The following is a 19,161-nucleotide window of genomic DNA, read 5'->3' on the forward strand; positions in this document are numbered from 1 at the left end:
GTACAGATACTTTTGATCACATGGTGTATATACGCCTTCATTGATCAAAAATTAAATGCATTGAACAACCAAACATCTTCCATTTGGTTATTTTGTGGTCTCTCAAAGGTTTTTGATTGTGTGACTCATGAAATTCATCTAGAAAGCTTAAGTATTGTGGTATGAGTGGGACAGTGCACAAATAGTTTAGTTCATATTTAACTGGAAGAATGCAGAAGGTTGAAATTAACAGTACAGATAGTCAGCAAAACCCAGCAGAGTCCTCTAACTGGGTAGGTTTCAAGAATGGTGTCACATAGGGTTCAGTCTTCGGTCCCTTATTGTTCTTAATATATATTAATGACATGCCATTCTATACTCAAGAAGATTCAATGCTAGTTGTTTTTGCTGATGATACAAGTATAGTAATTACACCCAACAAGCAAGAATCAGCTGAGGAAATTGTAATTAATGTCTTTCATAAAATTATTAAGTGGTAATCTGTAAATGGACTCTCACTAAATTTTGACAAAACACAGTTAATACAATTCTGCACAGTAAATGGCATAACACCATCGATAAATATAGACTATGAAGAGAAGCCTGTTTCTAAGGCAGAATACTCAAAATTTCTGGGTGTGTGCAATGTTGTGAAGTTGAATTGGAAGAAACATATCAATGACCTGCTGAAATGGTTAGGTTCAGCTACTTATGCGATTAGGGTTATTGCAAATTTTCATGATAAACATTTCACTATATTAGCCTACTATGCCTATTTACATTCACTGATTTCACATGGCACATATTTTGGATCAGTTCATCATTAAGAGAGAAAGTATTCATTGCACAAAAGCATGTAATTAGAATATAATTGGAGACCACCCAAGATCACCTTGCAATCATTTATTTAAGGGACTTGGGATATTCACATGGGATATTCACAGTACCTTTGCAATACGTATCTTCAATTATGAAATTTGTCATTAATAACGCATCCCAATTCAAAAACAACAGTGAAGTGCATAGCACAACACTAGAAGAAAGGATGATCCTCACTATTCTGTGTTAAATCTCACTTTAGCTCAGAAAGGGGTGAATTATGCTGGCACAAAAATCTTTGGACATTTGCCAAATAACATTAAAAGTCTGACAGATAGCCAACCAACATTTAAAAGTATATTAAAAGAATTTTTGAATGAGAACTCCCTCTAGTCATTATATGAAATTTTAGATATGAAGTAGTAACTGTAAAATAATAAAATAACAATTAATTATTTTGTGTAATGAAAACTTACGTTAAAGCGACACATTCAACATCACTATGAAATATCATATTCATCATCTATGGAACAAGGATAATGTATGTATGTACCTTTCAGATTGGAGAGGTATATAACAGAGATACTAGTAAATCCTACTTTATATCTACAATGCCATTGGTATTAAGAACTAGGAATCATCTTAAAATTAATGAATAGGATGGATCAAGGCAGATCTTGTATGTAAAAATATCAAACTTGTTGGTGATGTAACTCTTCATTAAAGAAATTAAATAAAAAGTTTCCCTATTCCGACCCCCCACCCCTCCCCCCCCCCCCCACCCTCTCCCCCCAAAGAAAAAAGTACACATGGCCAAAAGCCGAGAAGCGATTCTTCTTGGCGTTATAGCTCTCATGGGTGCCCTGGGATGCTTTATGTGTGATGCACCTCTGGATTCTCAATTAAGCTGAAGTTTAAGAGATTAGTCAGGAAGAATCAATATGCAAAGAAGTGGGATACAGAAGTAGTATGAAATGACAAGATACACTTGAAGTTCTCAAAGGCTGTAGATACAGCAATAAAGAAAAACCCAGAAGGCAGTACAGTCGAAAAGGAATAAACAACTCTAAAAAGGGCAATCACAAAAGTTGGAAAGAAAAACATAGGTACAAGGGAAGGAAATTCAGGAATATGTAAATACAGGTCACTGAAGAATAAAATAAGCAGGAAGTATAGTGAAGCTAAGATGAAATGACTGCATGAAAAATGTGAAGAAATCAAAGAAGTAAGGGTTGTTGGAAGGAGTGACTCAGCATACAGGAAAGTCAAAACAACCTTTGATGAAATTACAAGCAAAGGTGGTAACATTAAGATGGCAATGGCAATTCCACAATTAAATGCAAAGGAGAGAGTGGATCAGTGGAAAGAGTACACTGAAGGCCTCTGTGAGGGAGACGATTTGTCTGATGTGATAGAAGAAGAAACGGAGTTGATATAGAAAAGATAGGGGATCCAGTATTAGAATCAGAATTTAAGAGAGCTTTGGAGGACTTACAATCAAATAAGACAGAAGGGACAGATAATATTCCATTGGAATTTCTAAAATCATTGGGGGAATTGGCAACAAAATGCTTATTCACATTGGTGTGTAGAATGTATGAGCCTGGCTAGATACCATCTGACTTTGGGAAAATATCATCCACACAATTCCGAAGACTGCAACAACCAACAAGTGTGAGAATTATTGCACAATCAGCTTAACAGCTCATGCATCCAAAGTCACTTACAAGGATAATATACAGAAGAATGCAAAAGAAAATTGAGGGTGTGTTAGATGATGATCGGCTTGGTTTTATGAAAGGTAAAGGCACCACAGGGGCAATTATGACATTGTGGTTGATAATGAAATCAAGACTAAAGAAAAAACAAGACATATTCATAGGATTTGTTGACCTGAAAAAACTGTTTGACAATGTAAAATGGTGCAAGATGTTCGAAATTCAGAGAAAAATAGATGTAAGCTATAGGGAGAGATGGGTAATATACAATATGTACAACAGCCAAGAAGTAATAACAACAGTGGACAACCAAGAATAAAATACTCACATTAGAAAGAGTGTAACATAGGGATGTAGTCTTTTGCCCTTCTGTTCATTCTGTACATCGAATAGGCAATAATGGAAATAAAAGAAAGGTTCAGGAGTGAAATTAAAATTTAAGGTGAAAGAATATCAATTATACGATTTGCTGATGACATTGCTATCCTGAATGAAAGTGAAGAAAAGTTATGTGATCTAATGAATGGAATGAACAGTCTAATATGTATAGAATATAGATTGGGAGTAAATTGAAGAAAGATGAAAATAATGAGAAGTAGCAGAAATGAGAACAGCGAGAAACTTAACATCAGGATTGATGGTCACAAAATAACCAGTGTCAGATGAAGGAGGATATCAAAAAGAGACTAGCACAGGCAAAAAGAGCACTCTTGGTCAAGAAAAGTCTACTAATATCAAACATAGGCCTTAATTTGAGGAAGGCATTTTTGAGAATGTACATTTAGAACACAGAAATCTATGGTAGTCAAACATGGACCTTGGGAAAACTGGAACAGAAAAGAATCAAAGCATTTGAGGTATGGTGCTATGGATGAATGCTGAACATTAGGTGAACTGATAAAGTGAGGAATGAGAAAGTTCTGTGCAGATCAGAGTGGAAAGGGATATGTGGAAAACACCGACAAAGAGAAGGAACAGGATCTGTTAAAACATCAGATAACGACTTCCATGGTACTAGAGGAGCTGTAGAAAGCAAAAACTGTAGATAAAGACAGAGATAGCAAAACATCCAGCAAATAATTGAGGATGTGGTTTGCAAGTGCAACTCTGAGAAGTGATGACTCAAAATAATAGTAATAATAATAATAATAATAATAATAATAATAATAATAATAATAATAATAATAACAAAATAAAGTAAAATAAAAACATAGAAATGCTCATGAGACTTCAAAACATTGTACTTCTCAGTCAAATGTTTATGATAAACAAATAAAAATGATGGTTAGTTTCTGCCCAAAGCCATATCTTGTTCATTCCCAAATACAGTTATTAGAGAACCTTTTGTTATACACTACTACCTGCATATATTGACAGAGAAGGCGCATTAAAACATTTATTATGTCCCTCTCCTTGTCTCTTCCATTTTCTAATCCTACCAAAATCTTCTTTATTACCAACAGTCATTCATTATTCTTTAGAGCACTGTTTTCCTGGTTGGTGTTCATTTTTTAAGAAATAACATTCTGAATTAAAAGAATATATTTTTAACTTATTTATTCTTTTTATTTTTTATTTTTCATGCTCATATTAGCTGTAAGTTTGTTATTTTTCTCAAACTACGTTTGAGGTATTCTAAAATATTATTTTTGTATGACACTATGTTCACAATTTTTGTTTACGACAATTTTATGATTAATATTTTCCACATTGTGTTTAATTGTCAGTCTTCTGTTGCAGAAAATAATGTACAGTAATCAAAGAATTACATCAAAGTTACATTGTCAGTGAATTAATTGAAGTGCAGAAAATGCTACATTGGTTTTTGTCTTTGCTCTTGTATTATAACTTTTTTTCTGACAGTGTTTGAAAACTGACAATCCTTGCTGCACTCTTTTTCATTATCAGAACATTTTATTGCTATTGTTCTTGTAAAAGTGAGAACAAATATCTGAACAATTATTCATGATACAAACAGGACACATTGAGACATATGTAACAATTAATTCATACCGAACATTCCAGTTCTATATCCAGCATGAGACAGGATTTCTGCCAGTGTTGTCTCATTCTCAGAAATGCCTCCAACAGCATCAGGAGTAAGGTGTTTTACAACTCCAGTCCTTAATCCCAGACGGCCTGTCAAAAGTGCACCTCGGGAAGGTGTGCATACAGATGATGCTACATGAAAATCTGAGAACCTATCAAAAATGTAATAGCATAAATGTAGTTTAAGAACAGTAGTTATTTAATTTTGATTTATTTGACATATTATATGTATTTTTAGAAAAACAGTCTATATAAAAGGATATTTCAAAACTGCATTCAGACTGGGACTTTTGTCTGTATAATAATAAGAATGATATGTCTTACTAGCTCAGATGCAATAAATAAATAGAGCAGTAATGTGAAATGGAGTGATGGACCATGGAAGACTGGAGGCTAATTATGTTAGGTCACAAACCAAGCTTCAGTCTGAGTATTAACCATAACAATATACATATCTCATTGTCACATTACAGTGCCTCAATTCACTGTTTGCTGTAGTACAGCAACTTACCACTCCAGTTACATGCATTCTAGTTAAATGGCTATTAGAAATGACTTGTCATCAGTTTTACTTTAGTACAAAAGGGGTGTTGACTCCACTCCATATAGCAATATTCAGTACATACTATAACCACAACCAGTGCCTTTAATGACAAGTCCGTCATGAGGTATTTTCCATTATGAAAATGCGCACTCACACACAGTGAAGAAGGACTTATTGCTTTCTTCCAAACTACTTGTAGTCTATGGCTTCCATGAAAAGGTCCATTTCATATTTAAACAATGGAAAATTCAGGATGGAATAATAACAATATTATGAAAAGGACAAAGTGCTACTCATCACATAAAAGAGACACTGAGTCGCACACAGGACACTGAGTCGCACACAGGCCTAATGAAAAGACTGCTATAATTTAAGTTTTCAGCCAAACTGCGTTCTACCAAAGTAGAAAACACACATACATTCACACAAGCTCTGGCTCTGGCTACTGTTGCAGTCTGGCTACAATGGCCAGGACAGTGGTAATGCATGTGTGAGCTGTATTTGTGTGAAATTGTGTGTATTTTCTACTTTGGATGGAAACCTTTTGAACCAAAGCCTAAATGTATAGCAGTCTTTTCATTGTGCCTGTCTGTGTCTCAACATCTCCATTTCATATTTATGAAACAATCAAAGCATGTTATAGTCTGATAGCTTTTGACACAGTTTTAGGTTTCTAACTCATCATTTGATGTGTTTGCCAAATTCCTTACAGGATTTTGTTGATGTTTTCTGTTTTGACATATGTGTTGATGAGGAACTTCAGTTTTTGATGACTAAAGGTTGACATCAGCTGCATAGCATTTATTTTTAAAATTGTATTGTGCCAGACCAACATTTTCCAGATTCCCACCCATCTTCAGAAACACGCTCCAGAAGACAAGTCCAAATGGGGCTCTCAGGTCTGCTGCTCAATCACATTTCGTGTATCCTATAATGTTAACTTGAGGCAACAACTTGAAATTGTCAGGTGGTGGGTGACTGGTGGTCACTGTTGGCAACATTTGCTACTTTCTAGCAGTAACCCATATTCAAACTCGGTCCGCCACGAAGTTTCATATCAGCACTCACTCCGCTGCACAGTGAAAATCACATTCTGGCCCTGGCTGTGGCTAAGCCACATCTCTGCAATATCCTTTCTTTCAGGAGTGCTAGTTCTGCAAGGTTTACAGGAGAGCTTCTGTTAAGTTTCGAAGGTAGGCGACGAGAATCTGGCAGAAGTAAAGCTGTGAGGATGGGGTGCGAGTCATGCTTGGGTAGCTCAGTTCGTAGAGCACTTGCCCGCGAAAGGCAAAGGTCCCGAGTTCGAGTCTCGGTCCGGCACACAGTTTTAATCTGCCAGGAAGTTTCAAATCAGTGTACACTCTGCTACACAGTGAAAATCTCATTCTGGAAACATCCCTTAGGCTGTGGCTAAGATTCATTGATAGGCTGTTTTTCAATGTCCCAACTGTTACTGCTATTTAAAGTATTTAATTATATTCTAAAAATACACAGAGGAACACGAATGACACCTGCCTGGAGTATACTACAAGATGTCACAACACAGGGTGGACTAACTGTCCCCCACCCGCACACTACTAAGAAGTATGTAAATCTCTCAGCGTTGTCAGTTTTTACTGACAACACCTACCCCATGCAGTTGAAACTCTACTTCCCATCACAGAAGCTCTACAGGGGAAAAACACATTGGGGAAGAGGAAGCTAACATGGACAGCCTGCAAAATGCTTCCAACAACATTACAGCCCAACCAGCCCACACCGTCACAAACTACCTTCACTGGATGCTCATCTTGTCATTACATGAAATACAAGTGAAAGAGCGATAGGCGCTTACAACAGGAAGTGCCAGGGATGACACAATCTCTCTGTTTTTCCTCAAGGAAACTGACAGACGCTCATTGGAAGTGGTCGACCTCTGACTACTGGCCATGTACGAAGTGGTGTGCCACTTCCATGATGATGTTGAAGGGAGACCACTTATTATCTACACAGACCATCAGCCATCAGCTGACACAGTAAAGAATCCATCTGTCAGCACCACACCATGCAAGTTTAGGCACTTGGACCCCATTTCACAGTTCACAAAAGTCGTCCACCATGTGCGTGAAGCGGACAATATGGTTGTGGACTGTCTGTCCCTCGTAGCAGTCGTGATCACTCAACTGGATTTTGGTAACTTCACGGATGCACAGGTAACAGATACAGACCTGGAACAACATGGGATTACAACTGCAATAATGCCCAATGCCCAAACCAACTAATTAGTTTGGTGCGACGTGTCAACAGGGAGGCAATGATCTTCCGTCCCTGGCAACTATCGCTGAACAATATTTGACTTGCTCCACAACTCAATTCACCCTGGAGTGTGCCCCATGACGAAATTAGATTTGGAACGTTATGTGTGACCAAATATGAAGAGGGATTGTGCCACTTGGAGAGAAGCATGCATTCCTTGCCAGAGGGCGAAGGCAGGACGACAGAACCAACTGCTGTTAGGGAGCTTCCCTATCCTGAAGGGCCATTTTTGACATGCACATTTAGATTTAATGGGGCCAGTACCTGAATCTAACAGATTTCATTATATCCTATTGGTCACTGGTTGAATGACTTGGTGGGTGGATGGCGCTCTGCTCAGAGACATATCAGCAGTAATAGTGGTGAGATTGTTCATCGACTTATGGATAGCGAGATTTGGCTGCCCTGAGTCACTAACAACCAAGTAGGGCAGACAATTCAAATAGACCGCGTTTACAGAATTGTGCCGACTCTGCGGCTGCCACTGATTCCATTCCACAGCCTACCATCCACAGTCAAAAGACCTAGTAGAACAGTGGCACCACATGCTGAAAACAGCACTAGTGTGCCATGATAACAAATGGTCAGAGGCCCCATCCCTGAGTGCTGCTGGGTATCAGAATGGCCCATAAAGAGGACTTCAACGCCTCACTAGTGGGGGTCCTCTATGGCAAAGCGATTAGCCTCCCAGAGGAATCTGTCACACAGACATTGGAAAAAGGCAATAAGGACCTCCCAGGCCTCATACGACAGGTCAGAGAATGGATATGCAGCATCAGAGTCCCACCGCCATTGCACCACATGATACCCACTGTATTTGTGCACAAAAACCTATAGATCTGCACTCGCATAATGCTGTACCCAGAGTACAGTGGATCGTATAAGGTACTAAGACAGGGACCGAACACATTCAAAATCATGCTAGCCACAAACCCACTACTGTGTCCATCAATAAACTGAAGCCAGCATAGACTATGGCAGAGACGCTGGGGAACAATACCATCTCTATGACCCCATGCCACGACGCAGCTCCCTTTCCTGTCACAGTCAATGTCAAGCACTATCTTCCTCCAGATATCACAGTGTCTCTGCATGACACAATGATCATGGTATCTGGCACATACAAATACCGATAGGTCAACAACAGCACGATGTCACAATCATTCTACCACTCCACATCAATACCACAGTAAGTCGATACAGCTGCACTGTGATCTACGATATCCAGGGATGGCATACTACGTGTCAGGCCCAGACCACAAGACGGAAAACCGGGCACAGGATCAGCCTACGACCACACCACAGGATTGCATACTACCACCGGCAGACAACCTAATGATGGTACTTCCAGTACCAGCTACTCAGTCGGACGTCGGGAACAGGCAGACCGCTGCGCCGACCAAGACATCTAGAGTCAAGTACAAGCTAGACAGCATCTCCAGAGACAACCTGCACCACAACACAACACAACTCTTCAGCACTCCAAGCCTTTTGGGGGACACAAACTCAATGGACATCCATCCCCAAGAATATCACTGCAAGGACAGTATCTCTGTACCTTGGGTAGTGTGTTCTGAGATGCCAAATGTTTAAGTTGTATCTATCCGTATAACATGTAAAAATAAACATTGTGTGTGTGAATCAGTAACATTAACAGTCATTATACATCATGAACATTGTGTTCGTTACCCAATTCCTGCAAGTGTATTTATATTGTAAATACAGCATTAGTGACGAGGATTAACATTTTTGACCCTATGCAAAACTAGTTTCAACATGGAAACAAGTCTAGTACATTTAATAGAAAGACAGTAACAGTGGCAACAGCAGTAACTGAAGCTTTTATGGCAGTTGTATCAGAAGAAACTGATACTATTATAGTAGCCTCATCAGCAAAAACTGGAACTGTTGTAGCAGCTACATCAGCATTAGCTCAAGTCTTTTTGAGCAATGTGTAATGGTGGCACAACAAAGATTTTAATCTGCTCAGCTCTCATGTTAATAACCTACCACAACTCACAATGTTGTAGTTCTGCTTCAAGTCAAACAATGTCGTAAGCTATTGTAGCAGCCATACAGATCCTAACTGTCCATCACAGGTATATGGCCTTTTTTGTCATTGTTAGTTTGACATGCAGAGACACTAATGTCAATATCCATATGCACATTCATGAATTTATGATTAATTCATTAGGTCCATCCCAGATAAGGAAGTTCCAACAGCAACATCAATACTGAAAAACAAAACCTTCTAAGAAGCACTCACATTCATCTTAGCATATGAACTAACAGAAGCTGCACTAGAAAGAATACAAGTTCACATTGACATCTGTTGGTTCAATGCTACATAGTATTTCAGCCACTTGTTTAGAAAGCCTTCCTCTTTCCAGTTTGTCAAATCATCTTCCTGTGAGGGGGAGGGAGGACAGGAAATATTTTAAAAACAAATGAAGATAACAATTCTACCTCTGCAATTTCATCTATATACCCAGCTTAATATCTGTAGCACCTAAACACTTTTGTATTTTGCTTCTCTCCTTCCAGGAATGGCACAGTTAACATGATATATATCAGTAAACGCACAGATGAGTAACGTGTTCATACTGTTATAACTATTCTCACACACTGTGTCAGGATCTGTTTAAGGTCCTGCAGCTGTAATCAAGATATAAGCCACACTGAAATTAATACAGATTGGATCATAAAAAAATATCCACTAAATTACAATCAACAAGATGCCTATACATTCACAGATAAATACTGATATCCATATTTCCTCAATTGATGTTGAAACCTATAGATGGGTGAGAGTATCACTGTTAAAATTATCCAACATGTGTGTACTCAGTTACAGAACACAAATAATCCATTCCATAAAATTTCGGGCATGCAGCCACATAACTTCAGCTTCTTCTTCTAATATTTCAGCTGAATTATGTCCAGCCATCTCCAGAGTGAGCCGAGGTGACTAACGCTCCAGAACTTGCTCTGTCCTTTTAAACCCGAGGACTGAACCATTGTCTCCTTGGTTTTAAAAGGACAGAGCAAGTGCTGGAGCATTAGTCACCTCTGCTCACTCTGAAGATGGCTGGACGTTATTCAGTGAAAATATTAGAAGGAGAAGCTGAATTTATGCGGCTGCATGCCTGAAATTTTATGGAACAGTTTTTGCACCGTGAAAACATGAAGATGCACACACGTAATCCCTCTGAAAAGACACTATACCATGTCTTACTACTACATAAGAAAGTTGACCCTTAACAATTTTAGAGCTTGATTTTCAGGATGTCATAAACACTGTTTAGTTATAACAATGAAAACAATCAATTATTGATGAAATTATTTAATTGGATAAATAAGAAGTCTATGCACCAAACAATGGCACAACACGCACATAAAATACTGTAGTGATTGGCAAGCTTTTGGAGCCAGTGGCTCCTTCTTCAAACAGAAGGGTTGAAGGGGAAGGAATAAGGGTGAAGGAAAAGGACTAGAGAGGTCTAGGAAAAGGGTTAGATTCTGAAAAAGTCACCCAGAACTGCGGGTCAGGAGAGACTTCCAATCGGGATGAGAAGGAAAGACTCTTTTTTTCTGGGTAAGAATAAGAGAGTGCTGTATTCTAAATTGTAAAAGAGCCTGCTGTAGCATTGGATTGTATCCAGAAACAGAGTCCTTCAATGTTAGGCCTTTAGGAGTAAATCCAAGGGACAAGCGGGTTTCAAGAAACAGAATGTGTGATCTCAGTGTTCGTAGTGCAAAGGCATGTTTTCAAAAGGAATGGATGTAACATGAGATGGGATTCATCAGAGATAATGAGTGGGTGATCTGTATTGATATGAAAAATGATAAATGGAAAAAAAGGAAAAAATTGTTCGGGAAGGTTATGAAAATGTTAGAAACTGGGTAAACAGAAGGCGAAAGTCATACAAGAAAATGTAAAGTATGTAACTTGGCAACTAAAATGAGGTAATAAACAGCAATAAAAGTTGATCAGAGCAATTTGCTGAGAAACAAATGCACAAAAATGTGATATAATTATGTATAAACAAGATAAGTGTATGGTGGAAAAGAAAATAGCTGCCAAATTTGCGAATAAATCAGTTAAAGATGATAGGAAGAAAGCCATCCCATATGGTAAGTCTCCCTGACCCATGGTTCTAGGTGATTTTCCCAAAATCTACCCCTTTTCCTACACCTCTCCAATCCTTTCCCTGCAACCTTATTCCTTTCCCTTCAACACTTCTGCCTGAAGGAGGAGCCACTGGCTCTGAAAGCTTGCCAATCACAGCAGTCTTTTATGTGTGTGTTCTGCCACTGCTTGGTGAGTACTTTGTTTAGTTAGACGAATTTACAACTTTTGATTTTCTCCATCAATTATTTCATTGATTTGATCTGCAATGGTACCATTCAATGATCTACACTCCTGGAAATTGAAATAAGAACACTGTGAATTCATTGTCCCAGGAAGGGGAAACTATTGACACATTCCTGGGGTCAGATACATCACATGATCACACTGACAGAACCACAGGCACATAGACACAGGCAACAGAGCATGCACAATGTCGGCACTAGTACAGTGTATATCCACCTTTCGCAGCAATGCAGGCTGCTATTCTCCCATGGAGACGATCGTAGAGATGCTGGATGTAGTCCTGTGGAACGGCTTGCCATGCCATTTCCACCTGGCGCCTCAGTTGGACCAACGTTCGTGCTGGACGTGCAGACCACGTGAGACGACGCTTCATCCAGTCCCAAACATGCTCAATGGGGGACAGATCCGGAGATCTTGCTGGCCAGGGTAGTTGACTTACACCTTCTAGAGCATGTTGGGTGGCACGGGATACATGCGGACGTGCATTGTCCTGTTGGAACAGCAAGTTCCCTTGCCGGTCTAGGAATGGTAGAACAATGGGTTCGATGACGGTTTGGATGTACCGTGCACTATTCAGTGTCTCCTCGATGATTACCAGAGGTGTACGGCCAGTGTAGGAGATCGCTCCCCACACCATGATGCCGGGTGTTGGCCTTGTGTGCCTTGGTCGTATGCAGTCCTGAATGTGGCGCTCACCTGCACGGCGCCAAACACACATACGACCATCATTGCCACCAAGGCAGAAGCGACTCTCATCACTGAAGACGACACGTCTCCATTCGTCCCTCCATTCACGCATGTCGCGACACCACTGGAGGCGGGCTGCACGATATTGGGGCGTGAGCAGAAGACGGCCTAACGCTGTGCGGGACCATAGCCCAGCTTCATGGAGACGGTTGCGAATGGTCCTCGCCGATACCCCAGGAGCAACAGTGTCCCTAATTTGCTGGGAAGTGGCGGTGCGGTCCCCTACGGCACTGTGTAGGATCCTACAGTCTTGGCGTGCATCCGTGCGTCGCTGCGGTCCGGGCCCAGGTCGACTGGCATGTGCACCTTCCGCCGACCACTGGCAACAACATCGATGTACTGTGGAGACCTCACGCCCCACGTGTTGAGCAATTCGGCGGTACATCCACCCAGCCTCCCGCATGCCCACTATACGCCCTCGCTCAAAGTCCGTCAACTGCACGTACGGTTCACGTCCACGCTGTCGCGGCATGCTACCAGTGTTAAAGACTGCGATGGAGCTCCGTATGCCACGGTAAACTGGCTGACACTAACGGCGGCGGTGCACAAATGCTGCGCAGCTAGCGCCATTCCACGGCCAACACCGCGTTTCCTGGTGTGTCCGCTGTGCCGTGCGTGTGATCATTGCTTGTACAGCGCTCTCGCAGTGTACGGAGCAAGTATGGTGGGTCTGACACACCGGTGTCAATGTGTTCTTTTTTCCATTTCCAGGAGTGTAGATTAACTATGCAGTATGATTACTTCAATTTTCTCTTAGATTGTATGTGGTATTCCTCATATTAATCTATCAAAAATAGCCCAGTGGCATTTTTGATTTTGCTTTTGAACACAGTTACAACTGGCACATTTTTTTTTTGGTACTCATTTGTGTCACTGTATAACACATATTAACTGTGAACTAATAGCTTGCTTTCAGCCACCATGTACTCTGAACTTGTAACGACACTGTTCCTGGAACAAAGGGCATTGATGTGATGAATCTCTTTAGACTGTAGTTTATTTTGGATCTGTTTAAGGTCCAATATCTCTATGACATTTTTGTTTATTACTGTTTCATATTATTTCTCTTGAGAGCAAAATAATATCAGCTTGATTGTGTTATACTTATAATTTCATCTTTTATATGACCTGAGCACACAATTAACTCCAAGCACATCCCTCTGAGCACTTAACTGCTCTCATCACTTGACACACTCTTCCTTTTGTTAGGCTGTAATTCTCAGGTAAATTAGGACCACTGTAACAGGATTCTAAATGCAGTCCTGTTGGATGATCTTATGAATTTATCTTGTGACTGCTGCACCCAAAATGAACAACTTATTTCTAAATCATTTATCTAAACTAGAGCAGGCACACTGGGAACAATGTGAAACAAGGAGCATTTGATTAAATGACTTTCTTCCATTGTTCCATAGCACAGGTTTTATGGCTTTGGCACCAAGTGATCCTGTTATGGACATTTGCATCACTGACGAGAGGTTTTAGAATTCCAGCATGAACTGCAATTCCCTGTTTCTGGAGCTCACTCTGTATTGTTTTGTTGCTAACATGGCTCTCAAGTGTAGCATTCAGTTCTCTGTGACTTTTGTGGCTGTTATCCTCTTATTTCTCAGCACAATCCTCTTCAGTAATCACCCATCACTATCCCTCAACATACCCTTTCATCCACATTGTGACTTAGTGGATCAAGTTTTTCCACTTTCCCTGTATGTGGTATAAATCTTCAATACGTTTCTTCTTGAAACACCAAACAATGTGGCTATCTTGGTTACAGAAGCATCCACCATGTGACCACCAACAATTGTCCACATTCAAATTTACTTAGCTCCGACATAATGCACTGACAACTACACAGAACATTGTTCTTGTCATGACTGACACTTGAGGATATTGCACCAGTACCATTCAAGGTCAAATACAACACTGCAAGCTGCTGGCTTGGCTAGCATCTGCATTTATTTTCTACTGTACATTTCTCATGGTATTTCCATATTTTTGTCCAACCTCTGTATGAAAGATGCTGACAGTAGCAATTATATCACTGATAACTGGCACAAAACAACATGTACACCAAGTGTAAATAAAATGCTAATAGAGCTATTACTATAAGAACAATGTGTAGTGATTTGCTCCTTATGTTAAATAATGGAAGCTATAGTTTAGAATATCAACAATTGTTGTTAGCTTGCAGATAGGTACTTCCAGGGAACCTAAGTGATTAAAGCATACCAAGATGATCTTTTTGAAAAGGAAATATGTGGTTTAATTCTCCCTTCTTGTCCTGTCCAAGTTTTTACTGTCTCTCTAATACCCAAATTCTCAATGGGACTTTATCGTTTCTTCAGAATATCTGTTATGACACACTTTCTGTATTTTATCAGTCTATAATCTTTCATAGTTTCTTACACTCTTCAAGCCATTATCATCATCATCATCATCATCATTATCAGGATTTCCTTTCAGTGAGTCGGGTAGGAACTTGGTGAATGATATGCCTCCATTGGTTTCTGTCCTGGTATAGCTTTCTCTCTCCACTACATCCCATGTTATGCCTCACCTCTTGAGATCTTCATTAACCTGGTCTGTCCATCTCTTTCTAGGCCATCCCACTGGTCTTCTTCCTGGTACCTCCATCTCCAAATACTGGTCAGAAGTTCGAGTCGGGTGCATTCGGTTCACATGACCGAACCACTTCAATCTCAAGTCACTCATCCTCTCCTCCGTAGTCAATGTCACCTGCAGGTCTTCCTAACATAATCATTCCTGACTCTGTCTCTCCTAGTTTTTTTTATAAAGCTGACCTAAGGAACTTCATTTCACATGCTTGTATTTGACGCTCTTCTCTCTTATTTATGACACAGGCCTCTAGACTATACACCATGACTGGCAAGAGATAAGTTTTATACACGGTCTGTTTGGCTCTTAGAGGGACTTCCTTGTCCCAGATTACATTTTGTATTTGGTGAAATAAGCTAGATCCTTTTGTTATTCTGTTTAAGACTTCTAGTTTGGAACTTCCATCACATGATATGATGCTACCCAGATAATTGAAGCTTTTCACACATTCAACCTTCTCCCCCTCCAGGATAATGTTACAAGATGTGGGTGTTCTGGTTATCTTTACTGCCACTGTCTTGTTCCTACTCACAGTTAACTTGGATTTTTTAAATTTGAACCTTCATTACCGTTTGTCCCCAAATGGCGATGTCATCATCAAAAACAAAAGCATTGAGATCTTTATTTTCTTCTTCATTGATTTCTTTCATGATTGTGTTCATAGGTGTAATGAAGAATAAGGAGAGAGCGAACTGCCTTGCTGAACACCTCTCTTTGTCTTAAACCATTTTGATCTTCCACCTCCTACTTGTGCACTGCTCTTACAACCACTGTATGGCATCTGGACTTTTTTAATTAATGAATCAGGAACATTATGTTTTCTCAAGCATTCACATATTTTATCTCTTGGTACACTGTCATATGCTTTTTCCAAATTCACGAATACTACTATCAAGTCTTTTTCCCAATAGTTCTCCATTAACTGACAGAGTGAGAAAGTGAGATCTGTTCTTCTGAACTCATGCTGTTGTTCCTCTAATTGGTGTTCTAGAATTTTCTGCAATCTTTTTTTCTATGACCTTTTCCATTATCTTAAGACACTGTGATAACAGTGTGATTCCTCGGTAGTTGCTGCATTTCTTTCTACTACCTTTCTTGAACAATGGTATTATAATTCCTTTTTTCCATTCATCTGGCACTTGTTTTTCTTTCCATATCACCCCCAGCACCTGGTGTAACCATTGTATTCCATGGATTATAGTCATATACACTGTCAGCTTATCTACTTCAGCTGCCTTCCCACTTTTCATTTGTTTCAGGGAATTCCCAGTTTCTAACCAAGAGATGGGTTCCTGCTCTTCCTCTAATTCAATGACTTTAGTGTCACTTTCATGTGCACCTTCCTCATTCAGTAAGATTTCAAAATAATTCTTCATCTCTTCTCTGATACCTTCCATGTTCCTGGTAATATCCACATCCTCTGTTTCAATTGTTTTTATGTCTTCTCTATCAGATCTTTTACTTTTCAACTTTTTGGTTCCCTTTGCTATCCTGGTTTAGTTTCTGGGTGAGTATTTTCCAACTATTCTCCTTTTCTTCTTTCACAATCCTCTTTGCATGGAGTTCCTTTTGTTGGTATTCCTTCTCCAGTGTTGTCACCTTGTGTTCATCTTTTGGCATCAGCCCCAGGTTCTGATTTATTTTTTCAAAATCCATGTTTTTCTTTGCCATGTTACATTTTTTAATTGCATCTTTTACTCTATCGTTCCACCAACTGGTTTCTTTATCTTTTACTTTACACTTTATTTTGCTGCATATCTGCACAGCACTGTTATATATGGTTCCACCATTCCTCTGCATTACCCCTTTCAGTTTTTGGCAATTTTTGTGCTACTAGATTTTGGAAGCTTTTCTTAGTTTCTTCTTCTTTCAACTTCCACTCCTTAATTTTTGGCATTTGTTGTACAGCATTCAAACTTTTCATCTTGTAATTTAGGTCAGCTACAAGTAACCTGTGGTCACTATCCACCTGCTGGCTTGGTATGACTTTAGTGTCCCTTACTTTTCCTCCAATTAATTTGTCTGTTAATATATAGTCTATAACTGTCTTAGATTTGCCACCCCAGCCACATATAGTAATCTTATGGCTATCTTGTTTCTTGAAGTATTATCTATTCTGATGTTTTCGAAATCCATGCTGGTTGCAACTGATGAGGTCATTCTGTTCAAGATACCTCATTACATGTGAGCTCAGAATACATGCCAAGATTTACTACAAATTTATGTCAAGGATTTTAGACAGTAGTTTTGTGCATGGATGATAGTTTTGTGCTTCACTTCTGCGAGTGTGACCTGTGGCTTTTTCCATGAAGTGGACATAGTTTTTTGTTTGAGATCTACGATAGATTATAGTGAGAAGACTGGACACCAATTTTGGTGCCACTAACAGCCTTTACATACAACCAGAATTTTTAAGTCTTGTTTGGTCTCTTGAAGATATGAATGAATGGTGTGGCTTTGAATTCATTTGGCTTTGAACAGTCTTATGTATTAATGCTGAACTTGTGTACTTTGTTCATCCAGTCTTGTGTCTTCTACTGAACCACATTACAGGCCCTAGTCTCCTCTGAACTTCGTCAATGAGTTGTGGTAGATTGTGCTATTTGCTGTAGGTTGGACAGTTGAGATTTTGACGGTTGGAGACAACAACATTTCCAACAGTTGATATACGAGTTGTGAGTAACTCAGTAGGTATTGCACTACTATGGACAAATCTGGTGCTGTGTAGGTCTCCTTTCCCGTGGTCAATTCATAACGCTGAATCACATCACTTACAAATATGAACCTCCACCATTACTTTTAATTTAGGAGGCTGAATGCCAGAGTGCATTCTCAGAAACTGCTGAATACGTTAGAGTCAGAGATTCTCCTAATACAAGGTGTATATGTGGACAAGGAAAAAAATTCCAGTGTTTTTCCCGGATTTACCGGTTAAAAAAATACACTTCCTCCCGGGTGAAAATACGCTTTCTCCTTGTTAAGTGGCAGTATACATTCCCTCAGGATCGTAAAACTTATCAATCCTTTGAATGCTTAAGATTTTGTGCACCGGCCTAGAGCCTCCCGCAACTTTACGAAACTAACCCCAGAAAAAATTGCGTTTTTGAAGGTTCTTTGATTTGCAGCAACATGTAAGCTGCATGTTTTCGTATTACAAAAGTATATAGTCGAACCACCAAATACTAAACGTTAGATTCCGAAGCACTGAAATCAAACCCGCGATGTGCTTTTGGAAGTCAGTCATAGCTCATGTCACGTGATATCGCGAACCCTTGATATCAAATATCCATCGCTTTTTCATGGGGCTCCAAAAACCGGATTCCGTAAGCCGATCTCCCATTACCGCTCCTGGATGGTCACGTAAACGCTTCAAAATCGATTCTGGAAATACGCTTTTGGTTGCCGCTTTTCCAGTTCCGCAACCGATTTTCGCTGCATGTAAACACAGCCAGTATTTCGAAACCTGCTTGGGCTGTCATGTTTCGCCTTATTTTTAAGCATTTCGGCTAGTATTGACGGAGTGGCTTTTTGTGCAGTGAAGGATAAGTATAAATATTAGACTGAAGCTGTTTGCACCTCGTCTAACTGAAGAGAAATGGCAATTGTGCTAACTAAATCATAAATTACATCTGCTGTTTTCCAGGAGCCGTAGTTAACTGGGCTAGCAAATCCGCTTCAGACCTTCACATGTAAACATGACAGCGAATAACGGTTTCCGAAATTCAGTTTTCGTCTTTCGGAAGATGTGTCGCATGTAAATGAGGTGATACAGAGCATACGACACTTAATGTAGTCAGCCTATAATAACATCATTGTTAAGTAGCACGAATACACAAATAGGAAAATTAATGTACATAGCGTAGCTACAAGAAGATCTAAGGTTTCACATACAATATTTGCCTTTTTTGCGTGTGTTACACTTCGATACATCACACAAAACTGCCGGTAAAATCTTAAGTAATGACGTAAACGTCTGTCTTTTGCGCTCTTAATTCATCTAAGCGGCTGGCCCTCAAAGT

At 39.6% G+C, this 19,161-nt stretch overlaps 1 protein-coding gene across 1 annotated transcript in view; it reads right to left on the bottom strand.

Annotated features, from left to right (window-relative positions):
- Positions 1-19,161, bottom strand: part of LOC126334821 (arylsulfatase G-like) — a 262,638-nt gene that overhangs the window by 116,026 nt on the left and 127,451 nt on the right. Inside the window, exon 3 of the mRNA XM_049997467.1 lies at positions 4,530-4,717. Coding sequence (XP_049853424.1) covers positions 4,530-4,717 — 188 coding nt within the window. The remainder of the gene's footprint in view (positions 1-4,529; positions 4,718-19,161) is intronic.

This window comes from Schistocerca gregaria, chromosome 2 (genome assembly GCF_023897955.1).
Source record: "Schistocerca gregaria isolate iqSchGreg1 chromosome 2, iqSchGreg1.2, whole genome shotgun sequence".
Lineage (NCBI taxonomy): Eukaryota > Metazoa > Arthropoda > Insecta > Orthoptera > Acrididae > Schistocerca > Schistocerca gregaria.